This window comes from Amphiprion ocellaris, chromosome 20, assembly GCF_022539595.1.
Source record: "Amphiprion ocellaris isolate individual 3 ecotype Okinawa chromosome 20, ASM2253959v1, whole genome shotgun sequence".
In the NCBI taxonomy this organism is placed as follows: domain Eukaryota; kingdom Metazoa; phylum Chordata; class Actinopteri; family Pomacentridae; genus Amphiprion; species Amphiprion ocellaris.
Window position 1 is genome coordinate 30,982,821 of NC_072785.1, and position 14,083 is coordinate 30,996,903.

The window sequence follows — 14,083 nt, forward strand, 5'->3', positions numbered from 1 at the left end:
GTGCAGCAGCTGAATCTGTCCTCGTTTTAGGTCACTGACGCCTAGTTTAGAAGTTTGAGGACAGTTTCACAATGCGTGGAATCTCCGCACGCGGCATCCAATTTGCATAAAGTAGAAGTCAGTCTACTTTATGCAAATGAGCTGCAGCCCTGTCCAGGTAAACACACCTGATCACAGCTGGAAACGCACCGCAACCAGACCAGCAGCCACATGCTGCGCGTTTCCAGCTGTGATCAGGTGTGTTTACCTGGAGAGAGCTGCAGCTCATTTGCATAAAGTAGACTGGACTCGGCCTTGCAGAGATTAGGTAGAGGGTTAAAAAATTTGGATAAATCGTGAATCGGGATTTTTTGTGAAAAAAACGGAGATTTTTTTTAGGCCATATCGCCCAGCCCTAACTTCATTATATTCTGAATGTGGTATTTTCTTTACAAGAATAAATAAAATAATATTTCTGTTGTCTCATGGTAAATCTATAATTTAAAAAAATAATTTAATATAATTTAATGGTGTACCTATGGTGAAAATAGGAGATTTCCTGTTATTTAATGGTAAATCTGCAGCGTAAGAACTGTGAATATTAAATACATCCTTTAAAAAACACAGAAAATGTCCTCACAACTTTGTCCAATTAAAAAAAAGCAAACATTTTTTCTGGCAATATATGAATCAGCAACTCTAATTTTTTTTAAAGGACATTTTTGTAAATGTTATACTTTTAGCAGTTATGTACCTGCAGTTTTTATAACACTTATTAGAACATTTCAAACTAATATTCTGTGACAAAAACATGTGTTTGTCCCATCAGATCAATCAATACATTGATTAATACATTTCATCTGTGATTGATTAGAAGATGTTTCCTCTCCTGGCAGCAGCTCAGATGAAGCTTTCTCTAATCCCAGTCTGTCTGTGTTCAGCAGGTCATCTGAGAACTACTTTACCCACAATCCACCTGGCAGCTGAGTTGTGAGTGTCTGTTCTCACCACCAGATGGCGTCAGATCCAACAGAACCAGAGGAGATGGGCATCTGTGAGGACGGAGACTTCATCATGTTGGAGATTCATTCAGAGGCACAGAAACTGGTCCAGATCAGGTCTGTGATGCAAAACTACTCCATTTAAATACAGACAACCACAAAAACATGTAAAATGAATGAAATACGATCCCAAACAACCAAAGCTAAATGCAAAAACATGTAAAAATGACCATAATGTGACACAAAATGACCATAATGTGACATAAAACAATCAAAATGGGATTGAAAACTAGTAATTTAAATGCAAACAACCACAAAAATATGTAAAATGAATGAATTATGATACCAAAAAAACCAAAGCTGAATGAAAATGAATACAAGACCATGTAAAATGACCATAATGTGTCACAAAATAACCAAAATTTGACATGAAACAATCAAAATGGGATGCAGAACTAATAAAATGAAATACAAACAACCACAAACATATGTAAAATGACCAAAATACAGTGCCAAACAACCCAAACTAAAAGAAAATGACCACAAAAATGTAACTTTGTAATATAATATAAATATAATGTATAGTATATTGTAATAAGTACATAAAACAACCAAACTGTGACACAAGAATACAAAAATGTGACAAAACAACCAAAAGTAAGTGAAAGCATCCACAAAATCTGTAAAACATCACAATGAAATGCAAATGACCACAAAACTACATATAAATACCTAAATGTGACATAAAACAACCACAAAAAGTAAGATCAACTAAATGTAATGCAAAACAACCAAAGTAAATAGAAATTACTACAGAGATGTAGCCACAAAAACATACAGAATATCCACAGTGTGTGTCGTAAAACAACATAAATTTAAAATGAAACCACCAAAAATAATGCATACAACAACAAAATGAGATAAAATGATGCAAGCCAACCAGAAAGAGATTTAAAATGATGAAAATGTGATAGAAAATGATCACAAAAGACATCCAAACAAAACGTGATGCAAAATCACCATAATAAATGCAAACAGCCAGAAAAATATGTAAAATGACCAAAATATAACACAAAACAATCATGAAAAGACGTAAAATGACCAAAATTTGATGCAAAACTAAATGTTAACAACAACAGGAATATGCAAAATATCCAAAAAATATGACACAAAACAACCACAAAGATATGTAAAATTATCCAAATGAGAAGCTAAACAACCACAAAATGACAAAAATGATGAAAATGTGATCCAAAACAAACCAAATTACATTTAAACCACAAAAATATGTAAATCAACCAAAATGTGAGGCAGAATAACCACAAAAAGATGTAAAATGATTCAAAATATGATGTAAAACAACTGCAAAAAGTGTAAAATTAACAAAATGTGACACTAAACAAATACAAAAAGATGAAAATTGACACAAATGTGACACCAAATGTCAAACGCAAAACAACCAAAATTAAACACACAAACAGCCACAAATATTCCGATAGCGACCTATATGTGACGCAAAACAACTACATAAATATGGAAATTGTCTAAAATACTAAAATATGAAACAAAACAAGCCCAAAATGGATGTTAAATGACCAAATGTGATGCAAGACAACCTAAAATGAATGAAAACTAATACAACAATGTGTAAATCGACCAAAACCTGACACAAAACAACCGCAAAAACATATAAAATGTCCAAAATGTAAGGCAAAAAAACCCCAAAAAGATGTGAAATTACTAAAACGTGACTTGAAGTGACCGCAACAAGGTGTACAACCAAAATGTGACACAAAATGCCCAAATTAAATGCACAAACAACCACAAATACTTGTAAAGCAACCAAAACGTGATCTTAAAATAAATCAATATTGTATTTTTTATAGAGCGTTAAAGTTTTGCGAAGCCAGGGGGCGGGGCTACTTGATTGACAGTCCGGTCTGGAATGATTGACAGGTCCTATGGAGGAGGCAGCAGAGACTCTGCTCTCCTCGTTTGGATTAATTCTGATATAATAACTGTTGGTTTATTTATCGGTGCAGCAGCAGAACATTTTCCACAGACAGTTTTCCTGCCCGTTGGCTTGTTTTAACCAGTTTTCTACCTTCAGCTGATTCTACCAGCAGACACTGAAAGGACTCTGATAGTTCAGTAAGTAAATGTTTATTTTCCTATCGGTGCCGCTTTTAATGCACTTTATATGCAGCTTTAGTGTCAGATATAATGTGTGCCATGCACTCCAGATGTTGGTGGAGTTTGTTTCAGTGTGTGTTGACCAGAGAAGAAAGTTAGCATAGTAAATATTAGCTTTAATGTTAGCGATGCTAACCGAGCTAGCTGCTCAGTCCTAGCCTGATTAAAGCTAACGTAGTTAAAGTAGCATTAAGCTAACGTAGCATTAAGCTAACGTAGCATTAAGCTAGCGATGTTTGTGTTTTGTGTCATGTAAACAGCTGAAGTGTGTTGTGTTACTGTAATGTGGTACATTTAGTTAATGAAACTGTTCATGGAGATGCTGGTTCACATTAATGTAACGTTTAGAAAACCTAAATGTGATTAAAACAGTGAGGTTAAGGTTCTGTGTTGTCAGTAGTCCTGAATATCTGCTGAGTCTGAAGTTAAACTGGAGAAAACAGTAAATCTGCTCTCTAGTCGTTAATGTTGTTTAATGACTGATTCACATGTCTTAGTACTTATTCCTGCAGTGTAGACTGAAAAAATAAACTCCCAGAATATGATCAAAGTAATGATGAACACTACACTTATTACATTTAAATTACAGCACAGATAAGCTGAATAATAAAATCCTTTCCTCTAAAGCTAAAGTGACTGCAGGCCTTTCTGTCTTTCAGTGCTTATATAAAACTATATGAAATAGGAAATCTTTCCAGGGTCACTTTAAAATGAACCTCTGCTGTTGATGCTGATACTGTGACGTCTGTCTTCATCTCAGGTGTCTCATGTTCACTGTGAGGATCTTCTGAGTGAAGCCAACAGAAGGAAAACCTCATCTATGTGAAGAAGGAGACTGAATGGACGACATCCTCAGTCAACCACTTCCTGTTTAACTTTCATTTACAGAAGGTCAGACTAACTGTTTAAGCAGTTTATTATTCTCTGTTCTTAGTATTCAGGGGTTCTATTTATCACCTTTTACTGCATCTCTGCTGTTGGAGCAGAAATACAATCTAAAAAGTCCATGTTATTTATTGCAGATATGCAGCATTAAAACATCAACACATTCAGGTCAAGAGCTTCATTATTACCTTTATTACACATTTAAAAACTACACTATTTAACTATTGTGAACTGGAAAGACGTTTAAACACATATAATAAATGGATGAAATACATAATGTGTTGCTGACAGTGAAGTGTAAAAACTGAACAGTCACAAGACAAGTTGTATTCTGAAGAGAGGAGCTGAATCTGCAGCATTATTGTTATTACTGGAAGGATGAGGAGGACATCAGTGCTGCTCTTCCTCACAGTGATGAAGGAGAAAAGACTCTTCAGACAACCACAGCTGGATGTTCATGTTCTCTGTAGCTCTCAGTCCATCAGACTAGATGTTCCCAATGATCCAGACCAAGACTGGAAGGAAAAGACACTAACAGTGAGGAAAAGATCTCCAAGGTTCTTTCATTCCAACTGCTGGAATGTTAAATATCACATCAGAATATGAGTGGAACACAATAGTGTTGAATTTTGTCCTATTTTTTAATCTTATGTAAATGTTTGTTTTCCTGGTTGAGGCTAAAGACCATTTTACTGCCTTAGATGGACAATAAAGTTTATTCTATTTTATTCTAATGTATCATTAGCATTAACATGAGCTCCACAGTTATCTGACCATACACTGTTGTAGAGAAAAAAAACTGAAGCAAAGAACAGAGATATTAACTCAGAACTGAGAGATTAACATTAACAAGGCTAACCTTTCCGGTCACTCCAGGGACGCTGCTGTCGGTAATGTACCCAGAATATGGATTCATTTTTCCTTTGGGCTTGACAAAGACGAGAACAAAAATATTCACAGCAAGTGCAGCAGCTAGCTAACGCTTATTACAGTTTGATTTACATTTTCAAAATCACATTTTTGAAATCACGTAATTTTTCCGTAAAACAAATCACGGCTTTTGGAAGAGATCCACTAACTTGACTGAACGTGGGCTGCAGTTCCCGTTATTTTAACATCAATATGATGTATAAACGCAGATGGACTTCATATATTTCACTATGCAGACATTTTTATTGATGTCCAGTATATTTTATATATATTTTTAAGTGGTGTCTTTTCAAATGTTTTGTCTTTAGTTTGATTCTTCTTAAATGTTTAGTTTTGCTCTTTTCTCACCTTTTATTCTTTTCTAATGTCTGATTTGATTTTGAAATGTTTTGTCTTTTTAATGTTTAATGGTTGTTTTTTCCAATGTTTTATCGGCTTGTTTGAAAAATGTCCTTTTCTTTCCCAATGTTTATTTTTTCAATTAAATCTTTAAGTTTTTTCTTTTTAAATGTTTTACCACCTTTTAATGTTGAATTTTCTTTTTAATGCTTCATTGTATTTTCTGTTTAATTCCTATTTAAAGTTTTATTGTCTTTAAGATTTAATTTTCTAATTAAACATTTAATTTTTTAATTAAATGTTTTGTCTTTTTAAAGGTTTAATATTCTAATTAAATAGTTTGTATTTTTTTAAATGTTTAATATTATTCTTGTTTAATTGTATTTTTAAATGTTTAAATATCTAGAATATTTCATGTTTAATGTTTAATATTTTTGTTAAAAACATTTAGTTTAATTTCATAATTACACATTTTGTATCTTCAGTTTAATTATCTAATTAAATATTTTGTCTGTTTAATATCATTTAATTGTATTTGTTTAATTTTCTTTTTAAAATTTTATTGTATTGAATGTTTTTTTCCTTCGAGTTCATTGCTTTTTTAAATGTAGTTTATTTCTTTAATCTTTTTTTTCTGTCAAGATTTTAACCCCAACCTTAAAAATGAAATAAACCCTTAAATCACAATGAAAATACTTCTGTTGCCACAATCATGAGTTAGTCAGTTATTCAGTTTATCAATTCAACTTTATTTGTTTAGCACCTTTCACACAGATTACAAAACTAAACAAGCAAAGAGAAAAAAAAATGCTAAAACTATGATTAAAACTCCAAAATATATTTTTAAAAAAAGATTTAACATGGTAATAAAATGTGTTGTGTCCAGGGGATGGAGGGAGTTTATTGAGGTCTTCTTGGGCTCACATGGTAAATCATTTAAAATATAAACTTGATATTCAGTCTAAGGAAACTGCAGAGCGACAGAAGAACCAACAATATCTCCTGTTTTCTCCTTTAATGAGTCGACTCTTCTTGTGCTTTCAGACCAAAGAACTACAGACTCTTCACAACCTGCTCAAACTCTTGGTACAGGACCTCACCACACAGGTCAAGAAGGTTTCCTTCTCATTTCTACTCTGAAGCTCACCTTCTCCTGCTCAAACTACTGACAAATGTTTCTGCTGCTCTACAGTCTGCTCTCCAGAACTTCCTAAAAACTCTCAAAGTCTCTTCTGCTGCAGGCTGCTTTGTAGAACTGTTCCAGAAAACCTCACTAAACCACATGGAGGGGCCTCAAGATAGTCGTCCAAATGAAACTGTACAAAAACCAAACTAGCACAACCCAAACGCTAAAGTCTCCTGCAGCCTACCAGAGAACCTCTGAGAACAGAGAATCAGGACAGGAACTCTTACCTTCTGGACAACCAATGCTGGTTCTCAAACAAGAATACAGAATGTGTCTGACCAAAAACCTCTGAAGACTCACTACAGCCAAGATAAAGACACAACTCAGCTGCATCAAATCCACTAATCACTGCACACATTAGCACCATGTGCTAACTGTGGCTAAAGAACCACATTTACCAAGACAACTATCCAGTACAAAGCCCTAAAACACACCAAGAAACACATTAAAGACGATTTTACTGCTGGAAGCTGCAAGCCAACGCCTAAAGAACAAACTGAAGCAATGGAGCCAAACCCAGTTCACTGGTGAAGAGAAGCAGAGGAAATGTTTGTCTGCAGCTAAATAAAGCAGGAAGACACTGAGCTGCTCAGGTGTTCCTGATAACACCAAGCAGCCACCTGGACAGCCAATAGGAACACAGCTTCCTGGAAGTCCAGAGGGCTGGGTTAGTGAAGGAAATTTAATTTAAAGTTGAAGCAGAAAGTTAACAAAGAAAGTTGAAAACCACCTTCTGATCCCTGAAATCTCTTGAGTTTTCACACAAAGAACACCTGAACATGTCAAACTGGTTCCATAGTAGAACCCTCATTGTAAAAACGTCATAGTATGGTGTGTTGCTAAAAAAAAACATTAGGACCCGGCTGTCTAGGTTTGCCGAGGAGCAACACAAAAACAGGACAAACGCTGGTTTCCAGGGGGTTAGGAGGATATTTATTTGAAAGAGGAAGTTTACAACAACACAACATGTGAGCAGAAAAATCACAGTCTGTCTTTGGTTCAGCTGAAAATATTAGTTTTTGTCTTTTTTATTGACCAAACTTTTCAGGAAGTAGATGAAGAATAATTAAAGCTCTCATGTAGAAGTCCAACTTATTTTGGATCGCTGTGGAGAGTTTAATCTTAGAGTTTGTCAAGCTGTGGAGTTTTTAGAGTCACATGGATTGAGAAACTTATCAATTTCTCACACAGATTAATGTTGTCTGTGTCTCTCATGTTCATTGTGAGGACATTATTGATTATTTCTGAAGTGTTTGTGACACTAGGAGTTGTGAAACGCTGCTGACATCATGAGTTGTGACCTTCAGGGAGCCGACAGCAGATGATGAGATGGAGCCTTAATCCAGAGAAAAGCTTTTCTCATCAACTTTATTGATCCCAGTGACTGATTCAGGTCGCTGCAGATTATGGAGCACTTCATCTTTTCCATCTTCATCATCAGATTCACAACAGTTCCCTGTGAGCCCAGCGCTCAGTCTGATTGGATCAGCTCTGTAACCATGGAAACTCAGAAAGACACTGTCTGTATTGATATAAAGACATGACGGTGCAGTGCATTCTGGGAACAGACAGGCTCCTTCCTCTCACTGTAATTTCAGTCCTGAAGTCTCATTTTGTCTAAAACATTGGCGCAGTTGGATTATTTCAGCTTCTTTCTGCCACACAAGTAGAACGAGAGGAATTTATAAAATCACAGTCTAAACTCTGTCAGACACACTGAATAACGCACATCTTAAACTACATTGAAGGTTTGTGATTTAAGGATTGCTGCAGCAGATTTTAAATTCCTCTATTTAACTCTTTAAAAAGACAACACAAAGTGAACCAAAACAAACCCCAAAAAGATGGAAAATGACCAAAATTAAATGTTATTGACCACCAAAAGACAGTGTGCTGTAAAATGACCACAAAAAGACATAAAGACAAAAATTTGTTGCAAAACAACCCCTGAGAGAAGTAAAATTACCAATGTGTTATGCAAAATAACCTAAATTAAATGCAGATGACCACAAAAAGATGCAAAATGAAAGAAAAGTGATGCAAAACAAGCACAAAAAGGTGGAAAATGACCAAACTTTGATGCAAAATGACCACAAAAAGACATAAAATATTAAAAATGTGTCAAGAAACATCCAAAATCTTATGCAAACAAATACAAAAAGACATAAAATGACTAACATTTGCTGCAAAATGAACTGATAGAAGTGAAATTACCAAAATGTGACGCAAAATAATCTAATTTAAATGCAAATGACATGCAAAATGAACCAGAAATTATACAAAACAACCACAAATAGATGGAAAATTACCAAAATATAGCAAAAACTGAAAAAATATTGATACAGGCGACCATAAAACAACCAAATGCAACCTCACTGTGACATAAACTGACCAAAGTTAAATGTTACTGACCACCAAAAAGACACAGCATGCTGCAAAACAACCACAAAAAGACATGAAATGACAAAAATTTGTTGCAAAATTGCCAAAATTTGGCCCAAAATAATCGAAATTGATGCAAAACAACCACAAAAAGATGCTAAATTAACAAAAAAAGGGATGCAAAATGACAACAAAGACATGAAACAAAATGTGACATGAGACAAACAAAATAAAATCTCTGCAGCAGCTCATTTTTCTAATCTTTTCTATTTAACATGACAGAAGACACTCATTAAGTTAAAATCACTTCTTTATTGATCTGCAGAAAACGTAGAACATCAAACACAGTTTCCTCTGAAAAAAATAAATGTTTCATTTAGTTTTACAGTGAATCATAAAACTCTTTATTTACAGACTCATGTTTTCCAGCAGCGAACCAGACTCCAGTATTCTAATGTCCACATGATGCTGTAATAAAAATAGAAGATACTTTATGATAGAATTTATTAAAGTAGAAAACAGCAGCAGCTCAGAGAAACTTTTAGTTTCACCTATTTATAGTTTAAAGCTGCTTCTGTTCATACGGACTTTAGATGGTTGAGGATTCACATAGAAACAAGCTGAAGATGTCAACATTCACACTTCATGCTGCTGCACACTGGTTGGATGGTTGATTGATTGATTGATTGATTGGTTGGTTGGTTGGTTGGTTGGTTGGTTGATTGATTGATTGATTGATTGATTGATTGATTGATTGATGGATTGATTGGTTGATTGATTAGAGGCTGTAGCTGCTCAGCGACACGCAGAAACAACATGAAGCAGAAACGTCAACAGCAACACTTTAGACCAGGGGTGTCAAACTTCAGGTTCCACATTCAGCCCAGTTTGATCTCCAGTGACCAATAAAATCATAACATGCTAACCTAGAAATAACCACAACTCCACATTTTTCCTTTGTTTTACTGCAAAAAAAATACTGTATCTGTAACTGAATGATATAGTATTTCATTTTATGATCAAAATGACAAATTAGACAAAAAAAAAACAAAAACAAGACAAAATTTTACAAAAACGAGACACAGAATGACAAAAGCAAGAAACAAAATGACAAAAAAGAGACTAACGACACAAAACGAAACAAAAAAGAGAAAAAATTAGACACAAAAGTTAGAAAGGGAAAAAAAATGACAAAAGCGAGAAACAAAATGACAAAAAACAACAAAAACAACACAAAACGAGTAAAGCAAAAACACAGGATGACAAAAATAAGACAAAAAACACAAGTGACACAAAAAGGAAACACAAAAGGACAAAAAGTGAGACAAACGACACGAAACAAAACAAAGAAAGAAAAAAAATTAGACAAAAAAGTTACAAAGCGACAAAAAATGGACAAACAACAAAAATGAGACCCAAAAAATGAGGAACAAAACAACAAAAACATGAGACAAACGTCTAAAGACAGACAAAAAAGACAAAAAACAACACAAAATATTACAAAAATGAGACACAAAACAACAAAAGTGAGAAACTAAATGACAAAAAATGAGACAACACAAAACAAAAAAGAGACAAAAAATTTGACAAAAATCTTACAAAGCGACAAAAAAATGAACAAAGGGCAAAAATTAGACAAAAAATGACAAAAGCAAGAATCAAAATGACAAAAAAAACAGACGAACAACACAAGCGATCCAAAAGGAAACACAAAATGACAAAATGGGATGAAACCAAACAAAAAAGAGACAAAAAATTAGACAAAAAAGTTACAAAGCGACAAAAAAATGGACAAATGGCAAAAAACAGAAAAAAAACGAGAAAAACAACAAAAACATCAGACAATCGTCTAAAGTCAGACAAAAAAGAAGAGACAATTTTACAAAAAATGAGACACAAAATGACAAAAGAACAATCTAGTATTTTACTTCATGATCAAAGCAACTTGTCATGGTCTAGAAATGATTTTACGTTTGTAGTTTTACTAATTTACAATCTGCAGTTAATGTCTTCTCTGGAATTTTTACACTTTGAGGGCCGGATTGGACCCTCTGGAGGACCGCTTTTGGCCCACGGACTGCATGTTTGACACCCCTGCTTTAGAATCTGTATTTATTGTTGTTCTTGTTGTTCCAGCTGCTTTGTGTGTCTGTTGTTGTACCTGAAGAAGCTCCACAGTGTGACATCATCACATTCACCTGCTGATGGCGAAAACGTCACGTGTTCACTTCAGGCGTTTCAGTAAAATCAAACCGCGGTGCGTTTAAGGACACCGGAAGTTCTGAGGTTCATCGTTGGTCTTTGGCTCGTTGAGTCACCTTCAGCCAATAGGAGCCCTCGGTGCTGTCATGTGTCTCTTTCGGCTGCTCAGGTGAGGTCACAGGTGAGTCAGGACACTTCAGGTATTGATCCACGATGAACTGTTTTAACCCTCCTGCTGTCTTCATTTACGGGCACCAAAAAATACTGTTTCTTTGTCTGAATTTTTTTTTTAAAAAATTCAGCAAGAAAATTCCCCAAATTTCTGAAAATTTGCAAAACCTTCAGGAAGGAAATCCAATAATTCCTTAAAAGTTTCCCTTAAAAGTTTTGTTTTAAAAAAAAAAAAAAATTGGCAACAAATTTCATGCAAATATTTTCAAAAAATGAGTAAAAATGTTCTAAAAAAAAATCCTAAAATTTTCTAAAATGATTACATATATATCAGTAAAACTTCCAATATTTTCTTTAAGAACATTCACAAAAAATCAGCGAATTTTGCTGGATTTTGGTGAGTTTTTTTGTGAATGTTCTTAAAGAAACATTTTTTTTTTTAACATTTCTTCTTTTCCACCAAAAAAACGTTCAAAAAATTTCCCAAAAATGTTGAAAATGTGGACATAAATTTTTTTTCCCCCACATTTTCGGACTTTAAAACGGGTCAACAGGAGGGCTAGAAAGCAACCTGAGGGTCTGTAGGTTCCTGCTTTAGAACCTCTGCTGGGATCAGTCTACCTCCTGGAGCTGCTGGACCTGGTTCTGATCCGGGTCCTGGTCCGGGTCCAGGTCCAGGCTGAGTCTGCGGCTCTTCAGGGCCGTGCTGTAGTAGTCCAGCGGTTCCTCGGGTCCGTCCATCCAGCGCAGACACAGGATCCTCTGGAAGGAGCGCCGGAAGTTGTCGGACAGGAAGCCGTAGAGCAGCGGGTTCGCGCAGCTGTTGGCGTACCCGAGCACCACGGCCAGCTGGCTCAGCGTGGGGTCGTGTCTCTGCAGGAACACGCCCACGAGCTGCACCACGTGGAAGGGCATCCAGCAGAGCACGAACACCGACACCACCACCGTCACCATCACCGTGATCTTCCGCTCCGAGCGCCGCCGCTGCTGCCAGCCGGCCCGCAGCGCCACGGCGCGCAGCTGGCTGAGGATGAGCGCGTAACACAGGCAGATGGCGAGCACGGGCAGCAGGAAGCCCATGAGGAAGGCGTAGACCGCGAACGCCGCCATCCAGCGCCGCTCCGGTTCCGGCATCTGCATGTTGCAGGCCACCGAGCCGTCGGAGTTGGGGGCGGTGGAGGAGAAGAGGATGACGGGGAGGATGACGAGCAGCGAGAACAGCCACACGCACGCGTTCACCAGCTTGGCCACGGTGGGCCGCCGGTAACGGGAGGCGCGCAGCGGGTGCACCACGGCGATGTAGCGGTCCACGCTGAGCACCGTGAGGCAGTAGATGCTCGTGAACATGTTGATGGCGTCCACGCTGAGCACGACGCGGCACAGCGCTGCGCCGAACGGCCACCGGCGGAGCAGCGCGGCGGTGACGACGAACGGGACGCTGAGCATCAGCAGCTCGTCCGCCACCGCCAGGTTCAGCAGGTACAGGTTGGTGGCCGTCTTCATCTTGGCGTACCGGAAGATCACGTAGATCACCATGGAGTTCCCGCCCAGACCCACCAGGCACACCACCGAGTAGATGGACGAGATCAGAGCCGCGCTGCCCGCCGACGGAGCCCCGCCGCCCGCCTCCGAGCCGTTACCGGAGCCGTTCACCGGAAGGAAGAAGGAGCCGTCGTCCAGGGACACCGGGAGAGGAGCACCGGAGGAGGAGGAGGTGTTGAAGGTGTCGAGCTGCATCACGATGGAGGATGAAGATTCATCCAGAAACGGAGCCTCCGAATGATCCGGTTCAACCAGAGAGAAGCTCCGGTACAGAGAGGAGGGGGGAGTAGGAGAGGAGAGGAGGGGGGGTCATCATCATCATCCTCTCATCACGTTATGGAAACAAACCTCCTCCTGCTGCTCAGAGAACCGTGACAACAGGATCAGCTGATCAATCAATCAATCAGTTAACCAACAAACACGAAATCACTCCCATAAAACACACAAAAACCTATAAAGTTGGTCAATTAAACAGTGTAGAAGAACAAGTGGTGATCACCACTTGTTCTTCTACACTATTTAATTGATCAATTATCAGTTATTTGTTATTATTTCTGGTTTTAAATGTTTCTGTTTTAAAAGTATTCCAGAAAAGCGTCACTCTCAGGATTTATTACATATTAATTCATGACATCATGAATCTGCAGTCAGAACAGCAGAAAAGATAAAATATTAAAATCTCTAATGATGTGAAGCTGCAGCTCTGCAGAAAGTCGATCAATAACAGCAGCAGGAGCCTCAGAGGACACTGAGAACAATAAAGGTTCTGATGGAACCAGGAGGAGGTTCTCCACAGCGCTGACACAGGAGAACCTTTTAATATATAATAAACCTTATTGAGACGCAAACTGACCAAAGTTCAATGTAACTGACAACCAAAAACACAGAGTTCTGCAAAACGACCACAAAATACAGTGGCCGAGAGGTACAAACCAAATTTACGTAATGCAAAACACTTTTACAAGTCCAAACACACTTTTACAAGTCCAAAAACACTTTTACAAATCCAAATTTAACCGGAAAGGGAATGTCCCAACTCCGGGGTTGAACCGGAAGTGACAACGAGGAGCGGCTAATGCACTCTGTCGGTCTGATCTGCGCCATTTAAACACTCTAAAGACCGACCACACGAAAAACAAAACCGCGTCAATCGGTTTATATGTTCCCCACAAAATGGGCAAAACATCACCCGCTCGCTTGGTTGGCCATCAACAACAACCAAAAGTTGTCTGTCAGTTTTGTGAAGTTATGGTCATTTTATGTTAATTTTGTG

At 37.4% G+C, this 14,083-nt stretch overlaps 1 protein-coding gene across 1 annotated transcript; it reads right to left on the reverse strand.

Moving 5' to 3' along the window:
• Window positions 1-6,074: 6,074 nt before the first annotated feature.
• sstr1a (somatostatin receptor 1a) lies at window positions 6,075-13,289 on the reverse strand. Its single transcript, XM_055006132.1, has one exon. The coding sequence runs from the start codon at window positions 13,003-13,005 to the stop codon at window positions 11,881-11,883; it is 1,125 nt and encodes a 374-aa protein (XP_054862107.1). The 5' UTR covers window positions 13,006-13,289; the 3' UTR covers window positions 6,075-11,880.
• Between the last annotated feature and the right edge of the window lie 794 nt (window positions 13,290-14,083).